General features: G+C 41.2%; 1 protein-coding gene across 1 annotated transcript in view; it reads right to left on the bottom strand.

Moving 5' to 3' along the window:
- Positions 1-261: 261 nt before the first annotated feature.
- Positions 262-18855, bottom strand: part of LOC143925274 (uncharacterized) — a 148030-nt gene continuing 129436 nt past the window's right edge. The window contains exons 15-22 of the mRNA XM_077449862.1: positions 15801-16205; positions 12021-12134; positions 9175-9368; positions 7363-7502; positions 5476-5718; positions 3474-3636; positions 3306-3387; positions 262-705 (exon numbers count right to left, since the gene is read on the bottom strand). Of these exons, the coding sequence (XP_077305988.1) occupies positions 560-705; positions 3306-3387; positions 3474-3636; positions 5476-5718; positions 7363-7502; positions 9175-9368; positions 12021-12134; positions 15801-16205 (1487 nt within the window). The 3' untranslated portion in view covers positions 262-559. The remainder of the gene's footprint in view (positions 706-3305; positions 3388-3473; positions 3637-5475; positions 5719-7362; positions 7503-9174; positions 9369-12020; positions 12135-15800; positions 16206-18855) is intronic.

The following is an 18855-nucleotide window of genomic DNA, read 5'->3' as shown; positions in this document are numbered from 1 at the left end:
ACTTTTTTTCCTTTAGAAATGTCATTTTGCTCTCGGACTGTTCTAAACACGGGAAACATGCGCCCCTTTACAGGCATACTATAGACACCCCCCAGGTATGCAATTTAAAGGAATATTTCACATTTATTGTTTCACGAAGCATTATTAAAATCACTGCTGCCGAAAAAACGTCAATTGATATTGCATTGATACATGTCCCCTGGGGCAGGACCCGGGTCCCCAAACACTTTTTATGACAATACCATGCAGATAAGCCTTTAAAATTAGCACTTTTGATTTCCCCCATAGACGTGTACAGGGTGTTCCGCGGCTTTTCGAAATTTGCCGTGAACACCCCAAATTGTTCGATATATTCGGCGAACAGGTAAACAGCCAATGTCGAGCTCATTACTAATTACATGTTTATTATTTTTAACTAGAAAAATAAAAAAAATAAGAATTTACTAACACTTTAAAGTTGTATTAAACCCAAAAGCAAACATTTATTATGTGACAGCTTACCGATTTCTTGCTGCGATGGCTGCATTTGTTTTGTTTTTTAGGCTTTTTTCTACTGTTTTCATCTTGTAATCCAACTGGCAGGTCTGGTGTTTTTCAGAAGCACACGCTCTCCAGGGGAATGTATCAGTTTACAGAGATGAGAACAGCGACCCAACGCTGACACTAAACACCAATGCATTTGGCAGACATGGAGACATTTTGTAGCTAAATTCCAGAAACATATTTAAAGTGCGTTCAATCAATGTTTATTTTTCAAGTATGTAAATAGAATACAATTTCTATAAAAATATTAAAAAAAACATCAATCAGCACTTTATTCTCACTTTAAGTACATTAATTATCCTCTTACCTCCGCCCATATGAATGGGAAATGATGACTCTTTCTTTATTACACTTTTATAGAAATAAAACATTTTTGTGACTGTTTATCTTCTATAAAGATTATTCTTATCTCCCCAATGATCACATCGGACGATCAATAAAACTCTTTTTTTGTATAAATTCTTCACATAATGAGCCTAGAGCTTGGAAACAAAAGTAAGGACACCCCCCACACATCACAACCCAAACCATCACCACATTTCCATATCACTTCCTTCTAAAACATTTCATCTGATAATCATTTCTAAACATTTCATAATATGTACTGGGAGACGCCGCCATTTATTTCCTAATTATACATTTTACAAACACCCAGATGAAAGCCGAAGGATTGTCAAAAAGTATTTTAGATTTTGTTAGACGCTTGTTTGATTCGCTGCTTGTTCGATTTCTCACCGTACGCACGCGCAATCAGGGATTTAGGAAAATACAGTCATATCATTGTTTTTTTTTATAAATATGTTTTATCATGCTACATATAATATTTTTTTTTTTCCTGAAATGAATTGTAGAGAAAGTTTTATAATGTTTTTGTAGATGTTGTGCATATTTTGTAGATGTTGTAGATATTTGTAGATGTTGCGCATATATTTCAAATGTACTGCATGGTGTGTAAAGTAGAACATGTTATAATTATAAAGGTTGGTGTAATGCAATCATTATTTTATGTAGCAATTATGTGTTCTTAAATGCACGTATAATGTTCATATATATATATATATTTGCTTCAAGAAGAAGAAGAGAAAGCAGAAGAAAAGGAAGAATAATGTAAGTATTAAACTATTTAACTCTACAGCATTTAAATACAATTAAAATATGAACTATAATTTAACTAAAGTTCATATTTTAATTGTATTTATATGCTGTAGAGTTAAATAGTTTAATACTTACATTATTCTTCCTTTTTTTCTGCTTTCTCTTCTTATAGTTATTTATCAAAATTATCATCATGCATTATCGTCACCATTATCACCACATGTTTTTAATTCTAATTCAATTAACAATTTTAAATTAATTAAACATAAAAAGCATTTTAACTTTTTTTGGAAAAATAATACCAGAATTACCATGCATTTCTAAAAGTAGGTTTGTAGTTTCTTAAATCGTATATATAAATCACAAATAAACCATACATACAAAGAATGCTGAGATGTTTCTTGTTGATTGCATTTATATTTATGTATCCAACTATTTCTAAAATTTGGGTTTATATTTTCTTGAATTTTCTATATATTGTGCATCATAAAATCACCAATAAACCATACAATGGTGTCAAAGAATGTTAAGATGTTTCTTTTTGAATGCATTTATGTTTAGTACTTGGTGAGGAATTGCACATATTTGCAATAAAATATAATACTTATAAAATTATAATGCATGTATTACTTACATTCTTCTGCCTTTTTATAATATTATTATTTATCAAAATAATCATTATCCATTATCATTATCATCACCATTATTACCACATTTGTATTCTAATTCAATGAACAGTTTTAATTAAAATAAAAATTAAAAGCATTTTAACTTTTTGGGAAAAAATCATACCAAAATGACCATGCATTACGTAACCAGCCATTTCTAAAATTTGGATTTGTATTTTCTTGAATTTTCTATAGATTGCACATTGTAAATCATCAATAAACCATACAGTGTCACCAAAGAATGCTGAGATGTTTATTTTTGAATGCATTTATGTTTAGTACTTGCCAAGAAATTGCCCATATTTATAATAAAATATAATACTTATAAAAAATATAATGCATGAACAGTTTTAATTTAAATAAAAAATAAAAGCATTTACATTTTTTGTAGAAAAATCATACCAGAATTACCATGCATTACGTAACCAGCCATTTCTAAAATTTGGATTTTCTATTTTCTTCAATTTCAATAAACCATACAGTTTTGTCAAAGAATGCTGAGATGTTTCTTTTTGAATGCATTTATGTTTAGTACTTGGTAAGAAATTGCACATATTTGTAATCAAATATAATATTTATAAAAAGATAATGTATATATTACTTACATTCTTCTTCTTCCTCTTCCTTTTCTGCTTTTTATTACTATTATTCTTTATCAAAATGATCATAATCCATTATCTTTATCATCCCCATTATCACATTGTTTAAATATAATTCATTGAACAATTTTAATTTAATAAAAAGAAAAAGAAATTTAACTTTTTGGAAGAATCATACTAGAATTACCATGTATTATGTAACCAGCCATTTTAAAAATTACTGTATGTATATTTTCTTGAATTTTCTATATACTGTACATTGTAAATCATCAATAAACCATACAGTGTTTCCAAATAATGCTGAGATGTTTCTTTTTGAATGCATTTATGTTTAGTACTTGGTAAGAAATTGCCCCTATTTGTAATAAAATCGAATACTTATAGAAAGATAAAATATTACCATCAATATACAGAGCACCCGATGTTAAATTGGCGATGTCCATGCCGCTGCCCACTATTGTGGGGTTTGTTTGGGAACAATTCTGTAGATGATATAAAAGGGTAGATGTGTAAAGCCGACACACACAATGTTTACCTATTTCTCAGCGAAAGTCAAAACCCAACTTACCGGACTGCACGTCCCCAATGTTGTGTTACACAAGATTATCTGACAGTCTATAGAATATTTGCTGTAATTTCCAGCAAACTTGGTCATATTAAGAGAGAAGCGTCCTTGCAGGGAGACTCCATTCTCTTCCACATGTAGCGCAGAGTCACTGAGAACAGGGCAGCTGTTGAAAGACAAAAATGATGATATCAGCAAACAGTCAGCTAAAATACATCTACAGTGCCTTGCAAAAGTATTCACCCCCCCCCCCCCCTTGGCATTTTTCGTGTTTTGTTGCCTCACAACCTGGAATTAACATGGACTGTTTGAGGATTTGCATCATTTAATTTACAGAACACGCCACAACTTTGATGATTTTTTTTTTTATTGTGAAGCAAACAACAAATAGGACAAGATAACAGAAAAATTCAATGTGCATAACTATTCACCCCCCTAAAGTCAATACTTTGTAGAGCCACCTTTTGGGGCTATCACAGCTCCAAGTCGCTTTGGATAAGTCTCTATGAGTCTTGCCACATCTATCCACTGGAATTTTTGCCCATTCCTCCTTGCAAAGCTGCTCCAGTTCCTTCAGGTTGGATGGTTTGCACTTGTGAACAGCAATCTTTAAGTCTGACCACAGATTTTCTATTGAATTGAGGTCTGGGCTTTGATTAGGCCATTCCTACACATTTACATGTTTCCCCTTAAATCACTCAAGTGTTGCTTTAGCAGTGTGTTTGGGGTCATTGTCCTGCTGGAAGGTGAACCTCCGTCCTAGCCTCAAATCACACACAGAGTGGTACAGGTTTTTCTCAAGAATATCCCTGTATTTACCACCATCCATCTTTCCCTCAACTCTGACCAGTTTCCCAGTCCTGACTGCTGAAAAACATCCCCACAGCATGATGCTGCCATCACCATGTTTCACTGTAGGGATGGTGTTCTTTGGGTGGGATGTGTTGGGTTTGCACCAGATATAGCGTTTTCTTTGATGGCCAAAAAGTTAAATTTTTGTCTCATCAGACCAGAGCACCTTCCTCCATAGATTTTGGGAGTCTCCCACATGCCTTTTCGCAAACTCAAAACATGCCATTTTGTTTTTTGCTGAAAGTAATGGCTTTCTTCTGTCTTCTAAAGCCCAACTCTATGGAGCGTAGGGCTTAGTGTCGTCCTATGTACAGATACTCCAGTCTCTGCTGTGGAACTCTGCATCTCATCAAGGGTTATCTTAGGTCTCTGTGCTCCTCTCTGATTAATGCCCTCCTTGCCCGGTCCGTGAGTTTTGGTGTGCGCCCGTCTCTTGGCAGGTTTGCTGTTGTGCCATGTTCTTTCCATTTGGTTATGATAGATTTGATGGAGCTCCTAGGGATCATCAAAGATTTGGATATTTTTTTATAACCCGACCCTGACTTGTACTTCTCAACAACATTGTCCCTTAATTGTTTGGAGAGTCCCTTGGTCTTCATGGCAGTGTTTGGTTAGTGGTGCCTCTTGCTTAGGTGTTGGAGCCTCTGGGGCCTTTAAAAAAGGTGTGTCTATGTAATGACAGGTCATGTGACACTTAGATTGCACACAGGTGGACATCATTTCACTAATTGTGTGACTTCTGAAGGTAATTGGTGGCACCAGAGCTTTTTATGGGCTTGATAACAAAGGGGGGTGAATACATACGCACATGGCAATTATCAGTTTTTTATTTCTGAAAAATAGTTTTATGTACGGTATATATTTTTCTAATTTTACTTCACCAACTCAGACTATTGTGTTCTGATCCATCACATATAATTCAGATTAAAGAAAACATTGGACGAAAGTCTGTAATGTAACAAAATAGGTAAAAAGCCAAGGGGGGCGCATACTTTTGCAAGGCACTTTATGTGCACCTACTAAAGGATCTGTAATGCTGATTTTTAATTCTATTCCTGTGATGGCAAAGCCGAATTAGGACCATCCTAGTAGACCACACCACAGTTAAAGCACGACCTAACTCCGAAAAGGGAGATAAGAAAAGAACTCTTACTAGCCACTGATGACGTTGTATCTGGCAGTATATGTATCAGACGTAGTGGTCAGAAGGCAGCTCTTCATAAGCAGCACGGCTGTAGAAGGAGTCTCGTTTTTCACACTTATCCCAACGTACAAAGGCACACTTGTGTTTCTCCAGCCTCCTGGGTCCTCATAGAGAATGGTGTAATTAGAATCTTGGAAGATGCCCATTCTGACCGTGTATGATGAAGATCCTCCGAGGGTTAGATTACTCTCCCTGCAAAACAGTATTATAGCATTAGACACTTCTGTCACCTTGACAACAACAGGACCATGACATTCTGTAGATTTCAGAAAGTTGGTTAGGAAATGTTCAGTAACATCACCATATACTGTGTGTAAAATGTTGTCCTTGCTAACCCTTAGGTGGGTCATTTTTATAGAAAGACATACATACGCTTTATTGCAAGGCCACTTCAAGAGCTTCATTGTGTTAGGATCTCCTCTTCAACCTACCACATGTAACGAGGCTCCCCCTATCCACCAATGTAAAGAGCACTTCACCACTGACCATCTGTATGAGAAATTCCCTCTCCACCATGGCCACCAGTGTAAGTCAGCATTTTCCTACTGACCGCTAATGCATGGGGACACCTCTCAACTTATCACCAATGTAAGCGGGCACTCTTTAATTGATCACATAGACATATGCACAAGGGTGAGCCAGGTGTGCCTGGGCATACCCTATTCACCCTGTAATGGACAGGTCCCCCCCCCCCCCCTGCTACTTGACTGCAGAGAAAGGGACTGGGGAATCCTTGTTCCCAGTCCCTTTCTTTGTCTCAAAAGTGAGACAAAACCACTGATATTTCACCAAAGTCCCCCTAATGGGGGTCATAAATTTTTTTTGTAAAAAACAAAAATTGATTGTAAAAAAATATTAAAATGTAAAAAAGTAATTATTAAAAAATATATAAAAAACAAGCTACTGACACCAATCGTCCACTGCCCTACCGACACATTCCATCTCCTTAGTGCTATTTATGTGTGTATATATATATATATATCACTAGGGAGATGGAATGTGTCGGTAGGGCAGTGGACGATTGGTGTCAGTAGCTTGTTTTTTATATATTTTGTAATAAATACTTTTTTAATATATATATATATATATATATATACAAACACGCATGTGTGTTTGAGTTTTGGGGCGTGATCACCAATGTAAATAGGCACTTCTCCACTGACCGCCCACATAAGGGGACCCTTTTTCCAATGACCACCAATGAAAGGGGGTCGTTCTTCTACTGACCACTAATGTAAGGGGGCAATTATCTACTGATCACCAATGCAAGGGGGGCTTTTCTGTATTGACTACCAATGTTAGGTCAGTGTTCTTCAATGTAAGGAGGTTCTTTTCCACTAAGTACCAATGTAAGGGGGCCCATTGCTACTGATGATCCATGTAAGGAGACACTTTTTCACTGAGTATCAATATATAATAAGAGGAGACTTTTCCACTGAACAACAAAAGTAAGGTAGCACTTCTCAACCGTTTACTAACATGCAGAGGAGCATCTATACTGACCACCTATGGGGCTCTTCCACATTGATCACCCAATAAAAGGGGGAGCTTTCTCCATAGACAACGTTATAAGGGGGTGGGGGCGCTTCTCCATTGACCAGCAATGTAAGGGGATACTTCTCAACTCATCATCAACATAAGGGGGCACTTCTCCACTGACCAACACTGTAATGGGGCCCTTCTACAATGATCAAGAAAATGGGGGGGGGGGGGGGGGCATATTTCTTGTAGGAACAGTGTAACTTATTTTCTTTCTAATCTACCTGACTAGCTATTCACAAAAAAGTTCCCTCTCAAGAGATAGCAGCCAAACAATTTTAGTTAGACATACTTTACCTTACTCTCATCGTAGAGGACCACAGGACATTCTCCAAGCTTCTTGGGTAGGTACATGAGATATTTGTGGAAAATGTGCGTGAAGTGGCGTTGAGTGATAAATACACCACATTTGTGTATGTTATATAGCTGCTATTTATCTGTAATTAAATATACAAAAAATAATAAATTTCCCTCATAGATTTAATGAAGTAGCAAACAGTTTCTAAAACATCATCCATAGTCTTCCATCGTTATGTAAATTAATATCATTTAAAGCAAAACTGTACTGAGAAAGACATGGAGGATGATTTCTGATGATGGCAGTGACCTGGCTTTAGGTTAATGGGTACAAGCTCCATTCCATATATAAGGGTCCAATGTAATATTTGAAATACAATTTTCAATGAGGTTCAAAGGTTGTGGGCACCCCCTTCTTTTCAGATTAAAAGGGTCAAAAATGTGGGATCTAGACCAGGCGTTAATAAGAGAACACAACATTTGAAGCTGGTAATTCTACAGTTTGGTTGCCAAACTAAAGCAGACAACCAAATTATTATTTATTGTCTGGTCCAGAGCTTAGATTTTTTTATCTTCCGTAGCCCTGATTAGGAGATCAGCTTTGGCGGTACTTGAGGTTTCATGTCTGAATATTGCAGTCAGATGGCATCTTGGCTCCTTCATGTTAAAAAAAGAGTCCATAGTAGAAGCTTAAATCCCATCTATAGGCTCCTAGACCATGGGTCCCCCCTCCTGCCCTGTTAGCTGTATTTTTTTAACTACTTTTCTTTTAAAGATGTCTTCTGATCACTCATGTTATGCAAAGTGTTGTCTTTTTTATTGGTCTTTCTCCGGTGATTGATGGTCCTCAATACTGATAGAGAGCGGTGCTGATGTGATGATGTCAGCACTACTTTGCCTCATTACAAAGAGCTGTAGGGCTCCCTGGTCACAACTCCTCAGGTGGGTGAGTCCCGGACTCCATAAACTCATAGAATATGCTCAGACTTCTAAATTGAATGACGTGCCAAGACTGAGGACATCTAGTAGTGGCAGTTGGCCTTAATCTAGCAGCAGAACATCAAATTACATTTAAAGAGTAAGTCCATATAAACATTTTTCATGGTGACCCAATTAAATACTTAGCGCACCACTCCAAGCACCGATGGTTATGCTCCAGTGATCCAATGAAAAGGGTTGCCGGAGTCTGTAGTGCTAATTTCGCCCCGCTATGTTATGATTAGATTTGAAGATGCTCTACTCTTAACCGCCCATGTAATTAGTAAGGATAGAAAGTGGCCACAGCCTAGGCTCCTCCCAGGCGGCACCTCCTGACATGTTTCATTCTGTCCATGGGGCTTTGTCATAGAGGTCTACCACTATGACTAAGCTCCATGGGTGGGGTGAAATGAGCCAGTGAGCATGGCCTGGGAGGACACATTCTATCCTTACTAATTACATGGACAGAATCTTCATCTCTAATTATATATAGATAAATAGATAGATAGATAGATAGATAGATAGATAGATAGATAGATAGATAGATAGATAGATAGATAGATAGATAGATAGATAGATAGAAGCTTTCTATTCTTTGTCATGTATTAATGCTCTGTGTACCCACTAGAAAGATTTTTCCTCACTTTCTGCCCTGAAGACCTCCGGGGTTTCATTGTTAGCTACATACCCACCAGCTAAGTTTCCTGCTTTTCTCTCTTGAAGTGTTTTCTTCAAAGCCCACTAAGAGGTCAGAGAACATCCTATACCTGGTACCATTATGCTATAATAATACTTTTAAATGTTGTATCTCTCTTATCTCTTCTCTTTACTCACCACCAGCGCTGTTCCGCAGTAACCAGTCCTGGGCAGTGTGGTGACAGTAATGTACCTTTTATCGCTTATTTCAATGACCCCGGTGCATCTACTGTCCGTTAGATGTAATGATGAAGCATTGAATCCCAACAACTCAATGTAACATTTACTGTAAGAAACTGTAATTTGATTCATTCCACATTCAATATTGATATCTGGGGAAAATAAACATAAATTAGTGTATACATACAAAAAGGAATGGATTTTTTTTTTCAATTGTCTGCCTTAAAGCGGTTGTATACCCGCTGAATTATTTTTATTTTTTTTGCTCACCTGCAAAGGAAAAGGCATAATAAGTTAGTATGCACCGTATACTAGCTCATTATGAAATACTTACCTTAGAATGAGACCCCGACATCTGTCCCAATCCACGTCGAGGGAGCTGACATGTTCCCTCAGCGTTTCTTCCGGGTATCGCGGCTCCGGCGCTGTGAGTGGCCGGAGCCGCAAAATCGTCACTCCCGCGCTTGCGCGCAGGAGATTTCTCTCCGCCAGGGTCCGGCGTCTGCTGAGCTTCCAGCCGAGAATCCCCTGTGTGCAAAGGGTGAGTTATTCAGAGTGATTCTTCTTTGTTTAAACGGAAGGAAAAAAATAAGAAGTTTTGCAGTAAGGATTTGTCCAGGGAAAGCAGTAGCCTGCAGAAGAGCTATTCAAATAGAAGAGATTGAGGTGCAAGCCGTGTATTCACTCTTTCTTTGCAAGGCCAAAGCCACCGAATAGCTACATCTAACGTGTGATATGGTAAATACTATGGGCATCTCATGACACCCTCTTTCCCAAGTTCAAGTAACATCCCACGATAAAAGCAACAACACCGTGAAATCGACTGTTCTTTGAGTTTATTGATCGTGGGGTGGATGGTAGCAGGGTGATTGGCGGATTGCTAAGTAACCAAATCAGCAGCCCTTACGAGGGTACCGCTACAGGGAGAATCCTCCATCAAACAGGTATATATTCCACAGATTCCTGAAGCCAGAAGATTTGTGTACATTTTTCAAGGGTGTCACGGGTTATGCTGATGGGTTCTTCCATCTCTGCAACTTTTTGTTTGCATCGGAACCAGTCAGTAAGGTTTGGAGCACCGGTGCAGCTCCACAGAGTTGGATCTCCATGCAGACTTGGATCGGTGACATGTTGACTATTAGCTATTGGTTTGTTAATCACCACGTAGAAAATTTGGGATAATATGGAAGCACATCTACTAATGCCGCGTACACACGATCAAACAATCGGGTGGAAAAGTCCGGCAAACTCAAGTCCACCGGACAATCCCCCCGTGTGTAGCCTCCGGCGGACTTTTTTTACCCAAAAGTACGGCGGACTTAGAAAGTAGTTTTGCACTCCAATCTTCCCGTTGGACTTGCATTTCGGCGGACAATCCGGCCGTTGGTATGCCAGTCCGCCGTACTTTTGAAATGAGCGGACTTTTCCCACGCGGAGAAAAGTCCACTCATTTTGAGCACGTCACCTGGTATGGACTTAAAGGGGAACCCCAACGTCGAAAAAATCGGCGTGGCGGTCCCCCCAGGTCCACATCAGACCCTTGTCCGAGCACGCTACCCGGCCGGCCAGGAAAGGGGGGATGAGCGAGCGCCCCCTCCTGAGCCGTACCAGAGGATGCTGGGACTGTGACATCATACTGGGTGGGGACATCATCTGGTGATGTCCCTATATAAGTCGCCACGTGCCGTGTCCCGGTCATTGTGAGCAGAGAGAGCGACGAGGCAACATCTGAAGAGAAGAAGAGAGGAAGAGAAGAACAAAAGACGTCGACAGCGGCGACGGCGGCGACAGAAGACCGGGCCAACGCCTGTAAAAGAGCTATAAGAAGGCGCGGTGGCCCGGCAAGAAGAACCGAAGAGGGGGACAAGACCCCCGAAGTCGGAAGAAGAGGGCGGTGGCGAAGAAGAAAGCTGGGCTCCTCCGCTAGCAAAAGAGCTAGCAGAAGATAGCGGAGGAGTCCGGCAAGAAGACCCCCAAAGACAGAAGACCCCCGGAGCTGTGCAATAAACTATTTTAACCCTTGTGTGTTGTGTTTTTCTTTACTTTTTTTTACAGGTGAATGGGTAGGGGTACATTGTACCCCATACTCATTCACATAGGGTGGGGGGCCGGTATTCGGGGGCCCCCTTATTGAAGGATTCCGATAAGCCCCCCGCCCGCAGACCCCGACAACCAATGGCCAGGGTTGTCGGGAAGAGGCCCTTGTCCTCATCAACATGGGGACAAGGTGCTTTGAGGTGGGGGGGCCGCGCCGCCCCCCTTCCCCAAGGCACCCCCCCATGTTGAGGGCACGCGGCCTGGTACGGCTCAGGAGGGGGGCGCTCGCGGCGACTTATATAGGGACATCACCAGATGATGTCCCCGCCCAGTATGATGTCACAGTCCCAGCATCCTCTGGTACTCTGGGCTCGCTCGTCCCCCCCTTTCCTGGCCGGCCGGGTAGCGTGCTCGGACAAGGGTCTGATGCGGACCTGGGGGGGACCCCCACGCTGATTTTTTCAGCGTTGGGGTTCACCTTTAAGTCCATACCAGGTGACGGGGCCAGCAACGCCTCTTTCGCTGGCCCCGTCTACCTAGAGACGCGCTCAAAATGAGCGGACTTTCCTCCACGTGTGTGGGCAAGTCCGTTCATTTCAAAAGTACGGCGGATAGTCCGGCAGACTTAGTACGCCGTATTAGTCTGCTGAAAAAGTGCCGTGTGTGGGCAAGTAGTTTGTTCGGAAAGTCCAGCGGACAGTCCGGCGGGATAGTCGGCTACGTGTGTACGCGGCATAAGATTCCACTTTGTGAACCTATCACCTTACCTTTAGGCATGACATCATCCATGGCAGTGATGTTATAGAATGATGAACTGCAATAACATCCTAATACTCCATTAACAATGCCGCTCTCTTCATCAGGAAAACATTGATTGGGATCTAGGTAATAACAAAATGTCAAATTGCTAAATATTTTGTCTCTGTGAATCTAAAATATCAGAATTCTTACTTTATTAGTTCTTGCCTGCACAGTAGTCATTATGATTATCATACCACTCATTGCGTTTGTAGTAAAAAAAAAAAAATGAAAAAAAAAAACTCAATTCACTAAAACTGGAACCAAATAGAATCCATTTTATTTAAACAATGTTTAAAAATTGGTGCATACATCACCATGTACCAACATATTAAAATGATATGACAGAATTGAATAGGATAGAAGTGGTCTCCTGGTGCTGTGTCCGACGCGTTTCAGGACCTGTGAAGGGCCCTAACTTCAGGAGGTACCAACTCATTTCCAAACTCACTTCATACGACGCTCCCATTTTTGTCTCTGGCCATTGATTCTTAATGTGTGTTGTGTTTTATTATAGAGTGTTGCCATTTGTTAATCTCCTTATGGAATGTCCCTGAAGAAAGGGCTCTTCACAGGTCCTGAAACACGTTGGGCACATCAAACGAGAACAATTCTATCCTGTTCAGTTCTGTCATATCATTTTAATATGTTGGTACATGGTGATGTATGCACCAATTTTGAAATATTGTATAAATAAAATGTATTAATTACATTTTGTATACTTGTTGCCTTAAAAGTCCCCTTGTGTATATTGGGAGGGGGGGGGGGGGTTCCCTTTCTATATGTCTCTTAATAATTGGGGATGTTGGCAACAGTCTAGGCCTATTTGGGTGGGTTATTATTAATCAACTAAAATTGAAGAGTGCAAAATCGGGTACAGCCTTGTATAGAAACCAATCAGCTTTCAGGTTTTATTGTCAAAGCTTAATTGGACAAGCTGAAGATAGAAGCTGATTGGCTACCATACACAGCTGCACCAGATTCAGAGAGCTCCAGTTTTAGCACACCCCCCCCTCTTGTGCAGCTTGGCATTACCAAGTATCATAGGAGGTGCAACAGACTATTTAGTCCTCCCAGGCAGGCTGGTTATTGTATCGGGTACTATTCATACTTTATATTCTTATTTATTTTTATGTTGTACATATTAGGGTTAATATTTATGACTGTATGGTTTTGAGCTGACATGTATTGATATTTTATTTGATTCAGATCTGTCTATTGGCTTGTTATATGTTTTTTTTTTTTTTTTTTTTATTATTAATATACATTACACGCACTTTGTATAGTGCCCACTTTACTCGTCTCTTTTTGCAGTTTCAGAAACTATTTTTTACCATCAGAGGTGAGAGAATTCCCCTGAATGAGACTTCCAGAGGTGACACTGTTGCCACTGTGATGAAGGGCTGTGACCCGGAAATGTGTAAGTGGTGAAGCTCAGGTATATAGGGACAAGAAAGCAGTGGCGGCTGGTGCTTAAAATTTTTGGGGGGGCACGAACAAACTAAAAAATACTGAAATGCCCCCATCAATTGCAGCCTCACTGTTCCCATCATATGCAGCCATTGTGCCCATCAAACACAGCCACTTGTGCCCATCAAACGCAGCCATTGTGCCCATCAAACGGAACCACTTGTGCCCATCAAATGCAGCTACCTGTGCCCATCAAATGCCGCCATATGTGCCCATCATATGCAGCCACCTGTGCCCATGAAATTCAGCCACTTGTGCCCATCAAATGCTGCCAATTGTGCCCATCATATGCAGGCACTTGTGCCCATCATATGCAGCCACCTGTGCCCATCATATACAGCCACTTGCCCATCAAATGCAGCCATTGTGCCCATAAAATGCAGCCACGTATGCCCATCAAATGTAGCCACTTGTGCCCATCAATTGCAGCCATTGTGCCTATCATATGCAGCCACTTGCCCTTAAAATGCAGCCACCTGTGCCCATCAAAAGCAGCCATTGTGCCCATCAAACGCTGGCACTTGCCCATCAAATGCAGACACCTGTGCCCATCAAATGCAGCTACTTATGCCCATCAAATGTAGCCACTTGTGCCCATCAATTGCAGCCATTGTGCCTATCATATGCAGCCACTTGCCCTTAAAATGCAGCCACCTGTGCCCATCAAAAGCAGCCATTGTGCCCATCAAACGCTGGCACTTGCCGATCAAATGCAGCCACTTGTGCCCATCAAACGTAACTAATTGTGCCCATCAAATGCAGCCACTTGCCCATCAAATGCAGCCACCTGTGAACACTGCCCCCCCATCTGCAAATCATGGCTCCAGCACCCTCACCCCCCCCCCCCCCCCGCTCAAGGGCACGAGAGGCAGAACACGGAAGTGTGCGTGTAAACACAACAAAACCCTGTTCTGCTCTGTGAGGAGAGGCAGATGGTGTGTTCATCATAGCTAGGAACCACGATCCGTCATTTCCTCTAGGTCAGTCCCCTCCCCCTACAGTTAGAAACACACACAGGGAACACAGGTAACCCCTTTATTGCTCCCTAGTGTTAACCCTTTCCCTGCTAGTGACATTTGTACAGTGCATTTATATAGCCCTGATCACTGTATAAATGCCAATGGTCTCAAACATGTGTCAAAAGTGTTTGCTGTGTCTCCCATAATGTCTCAGTCCTGATAAAAACCGCAGATCGCCGCCATTACTAGTCAAAACAATAATAATAATAATAAAAATGCTATAAATCTATCCCCTATTTTGTAGACACTATAACTTTTGCGCAAACCAATCAATATTCGCTTATTGGGATTTTTTACGAAAATTATGTAGAAGAATACATATTGGCCTAAACTGAGAAAAAAATAGCTTAAAAAAATGGGGATATTTATTATAGCAAAAAGTACAAAATATTGTGTTTTTTTTTTCCAAAATTAGCGCACTTTCTTGTTTGTAGCGCAAAAAATAAAAACCGCAGAGGCAATCAAATACCACCCAAAAGAAAGCTATATTTTTTGGGAAAAAAAGGACAAAAATTTTGTTTGGGTGCAGTGCCGCACGATTGCGCAATTGTCAGTTAAAGCAAACACAAAAAATGTCCTGGCCATTCATCAGCCAAATCTTCCGGGGATGAAGTGGTTAATTGGTAGTGCAAATACAAATGCAAAACACTGGCGTGAAGTGTAATTGCAGAGGAGGACCTAAATACCCTCCCAGCAGCCAGCATCAGGAGGCGACTGATTACTGGCAGTTGTGAGGCACCTGCTGGTGGACAGCCAAACTGCACTCTTCTGCTGTGGGAAGCACAGTGCCACCAGCAGGTGATCCAGGTCCTGACAGTGGGTGTTATAAATATATCCTCTGCCCAGGGTATATCAAATACTCTAGGTATGCCACATTTACTTCTACTTTATTTAAAACTTTACAATTACGCTAATATATCAAGAGTTGTATCACTGAGTCGTAAAATAATTCAAGGGCTCCTCTGAAGTAAATAGATTGAGAAATGCCACCATAAACCTTCCAGAAATAAAAGCCCGACAGAACTCTTCCGGGATCCATCCAAAAAGAAGTAAAATGTTGGGCATTAAGTGCAGTGATTTGTCTACATTTAGTTACACAAAAGCCAACAAAAACACAAAAAACTCTGCAAATTCAGTTCATCTTGATTTGCTGCCTCCAGATATTCTGCAACCTGGAGGGCTTTAAACCTTGATAGGTATAATGACTGTTTTTATTTTTATTTTATTTTTTTAAGTAGGAAAAGTAAATGAGTCACTTACCCGTACAATAGGTCAAGTCGCAACCTGACCCCGGAGTTCCGATTAATTTGTACACATAGTACCCCAGGGGACAAGCCTTAACCTGGATGGTTGATGTCAGGAAGCAGCAGTTTCCATTAAGGCTAAGACAAGCCGCGCGATTCACGATGCCGTCTGTAATGACCGGATGTGTTCCATTCATCCACACTGGAGCTTTCGCATTACATCTACGTTCGGGTACACAGTATTCTGCTATACGAACACCTCCACTACCAACAAACTGATACCATCCGTTCATGGGAAGATCACAGTTCAGGGTGGAGGATTGTGTGTAGTTTGCACTTCTCCAGGGCTCATCGAGCACAGTGCGGTTCACACAAGGATCATAGCAGGAATTGTCGTCATCTAAACTGGAACAATCAAATCCTAAGTAGCAAAAAAAACAAAAAAAAACAACAAATAAAAATCAAAAAACAGACTGGAACCAATACCATCCATCCTAATACCTGCTCCTGCCTCTGACTTCACAAATGCTGCTTCCCCGTCTATCTGATTCCTGGCTTCCAATTATCAACATTCAAACTTCTAACTACAACCTGCAATGTCGGCTCCAATCTGACTCCTCGATACTTTCTCCTGCTAATTTCCACATAGCAGTGTATAGTGCGGTCCAACACATCTGCATTTCTGTAATCTGCTCTCCATTAATCCCGAAGCGCTAATCTCTGAGAGCTTCCAGTGCTTGGATAGCTGCAGTTGATGTCAGGGGAGAAATCTGGGGTCTAATAAACCCCTAATGTCTGTCTCCATAAAGAACACCTGTCACCTATCTAATGATATCACATTGGAGGTTTGTGATAAGCAAGAAAGCTAAATAAAAAATGAAATAATAAAAGTTTTTAAAAAGTGGAATCACCAGAACTTTCGAACGGACCGCAAATTCGTGCGAACTTTAGAACCCCATTGAAGTCTATGGGACTCGAACTTTCGAAATAAAAAGTGCTAATTTTAACGGCTAATATGCAAGATATTGTCCTAAAAAGGGTTTGGGGACCTGGCTCCTGCCCCAGGGGACATGGGTCAATGCCTAAAATGTTTTGAAAAACTGCCGTTTTTTTGGGAGCACTGATTTTAATGACGATTAAAGTGAAAAAAAAGTGAAATATTCCTTTAAATATCGTGCCTGGGGGATGTCTATAGTATGCCTGTGAAGTGCCACGTGTTTCCCGTGTTTAGAACAGTCCCTGTACAAAATGACATTTAATAGAAAAAAAGTCATTTAAAACTGCTTGCAGTTTTAATGTGATATCTGGTTTCAGCAATATGGATGAAAATCATTGAGAAAAATGGCATAGGTAGCCCCCCCCCCACCCATTACCAGCCCCTTTGGGTCTTGTACGGATATTAAGGGGAACCCCGTACCCATATTAAAAAAAAGGAAAGACGTGGGGCCCCCAGGCCCTATATACTCAGACCAGCAGTATACAGGTGGTGCAAACAAGACAGGGACTGTGTAGGTTTGTTGTGTTAAGTAGAATCTGTTTGTAATTTTGAACTGGTACATTTTTAAAGTGTAGCTCCAGTCAAAAAAACTATTTTTAAGCTTTTTGGAAAACATAGGGAAGGGTTATCACCCCTGTATAATTTGTTTTGCCGTCTGTCTTTTTTCATCTCACTTTCTGTTGTCTCCTTCCGTTTGCAAGTAGGATATGTTTGTAAGTTGAATGTTTGAAAGTAGGGGCCTGCCCTATATGCTCTGCAGAAATGGCGAAACAAGGCGTTGGTTTTGCCACAACACTGTAAGCCCTCAAAGTGACTCGGGTGGGCGCTGGAGCGGTCTTCTGTGAACGATTATATCAAGAATTGTAATTACATGCCATTGTTGAACAGGGGCTGAACAATTGGGCCTTAGACACTGGTGCTGGTGCCACGACACTGCAACCTCTCCCATATACTCTAGTTGTAGTGCAGGAATGAGCCCTGCTGCAAAGCATTGCTTCAAAAATTGCAATTAAACGCCCCTGTTAAACAGGGGCTGAAAAATTTGGCTGGTGGCACTGGTGCTGGTGCCACGACACTGCAACCTCTCCCATATACTCTAGTTGTAGTGCAGGAATGAGCCCTGCTGCAAAGCATTGCTTCAAAAATTTTAATTAAACGCCCCTGTTAAACAAGGGCTGAAAAATTGGGCTGGTGGCACTGGTGCTGGTGCCACGACACTGCAACCTCTCCCATATACTCTAGTTGTAGTGCAGGAATGAGCCCTGCTGCAAAGCATTGCTTCAAAAATTTTAATTAAACGCCCCTGTTAAACAGGGGCAGAAAAATTCGGCTGGTGGCATCACCCAGAACCAAAAATGTTCTTCCAAGATATCAGCGGAGGAGGAAGAGGATAGACAATCAACATAACAGGACAGTCACTCAGCATCAGCATAGGAAGTCTTGAAGGGATGTGATATTTAAAAAAAATATATTCGGTTACATCAGCTTCAGGTGCTTGGTAGCTGTGGGTGATCCAAGACTGATTCATCTTTATGAAGGTCAGTTGATCAACCGAGTCGGTGGACAGACGCACCCTGTGATCGGTAACAAAGCCCCCAGCAGCACTGAAGGTGTGTTCCAAAAGAGCGCTGGATGCAGGACAGGCCAGTAGCTCAATTGCATACTGTGCAAGCTCTGGCCAGTGATCCATCCTCAAGACCCAGTAAGACAGAGGATTTTCGGTGGGAAAGGTGTCCAAGTCTGACCTTGCCCCTGGGTATTCCTGCACCATGTAAATCAGACGCTGGCGATGGTTGCTGGAACCGATCATACCTTGGGGCTGCGGACTAAAAAATTGTCTGAACGCATTGGTCAGACGGCCACCTTCTCCATCGCTCCTTCTGACCGATGCCTCAGCAGCACGTTGTCCAGGACCAGGAGTTTGTAACCTCCCAGTCTCTGGGAACGCGTTGCACAGACCTTTCTGCAAGGCCTCCCGGAGATGTCTCATCCTCTGCTCCCTCTGCAACGGCAAGATAAGGTCAGCAACCATACCCTTGTACCGTGGATCAAGGAGAGTGGCCAGCCAGTAATG

The sequence above is a fragment of the Lithobates pipiens genome, unplaced genomic scaffold (genome assembly GCF_037356315.1).
Source record: "Lithobates pipiens isolate NorthernLeopardFrog02 unplaced genomic scaffold, aLitPip1_a1.2 Scaffold_22, whole genome shotgun sequence".
Lineage (NCBI taxonomy): Eukaryota > Metazoa > Chordata > Amphibia > Anura > Ranidae > Lithobates > Lithobates pipiens.
Note: the sequence above shows the minus strand (reverse complement) of the source record. Positions and strands in the feature narration are given on the sequence as shown.